Source organism: Merops nubicus, unplaced genomic scaffold, assembly GCF_000691845.1.
Source record: "Merops nubicus isolate BGI_N331 unplaced genomic scaffold, ASM69184v1 scaffold27533, whole genome shotgun sequence".
Taxonomy (NCBI): Eukaryota; Metazoa; Chordata; class Aves; order Coraciiformes; family Meropidae; genus Merops; species Merops nubicus.
This window is the reverse complement of record NW_008601391.1, coordinates 941-1,176: the sequence shown is the minus strand read 5'-3', so window position 1 is coordinate 1,176 and position 236 is coordinate 941. Positions and strand designations below refer to the sequence as shown.

Below are 236 nucleotides of genomic sequence, written 5' to 3'. Positions count from 1 at the left end.
GGAACCCGACCAGCAGCAGCCAGCACGAGTGGGAGTATTGCCTGGGGAGGGGGGAGAGGGCAGAAAGGTGGTGACCCCCGCTTTGTAACCCCCTCATTTCACCTCCTTTCTCCCTTTTTTTTTCCCTCCCCACCTGTTGAGGCTGCAGAGGACGGAGGCAAGTCCCGCCACCAAGTTGGCCATGGAGAGCCCGTTGGCGGCGTTCTTCCGGAGGAAATCCAGCGTCCGGCCCAGGC

General features: G+C 62.3%; 1 protein-coding gene across 1 annotated transcript in view; it reads right to left on the bottom strand.

Annotated features, from left to right (window-relative positions):
* The window catches only part of LOC103770717, a gene marked incomplete at its 5' end in the record, with an annotated part of 1,079 nt that extends 843 nt beyond the window's left edge, over positions 1-236 (bottom strand). The window contains one exon of the mRNA XM_008937989.1: positions 134-236. Coding sequence (XP_008936237.1) covers positions 134-236 — 103 coding nt within the window. The remainder of the gene's footprint in view (positions 1-133) is intronic.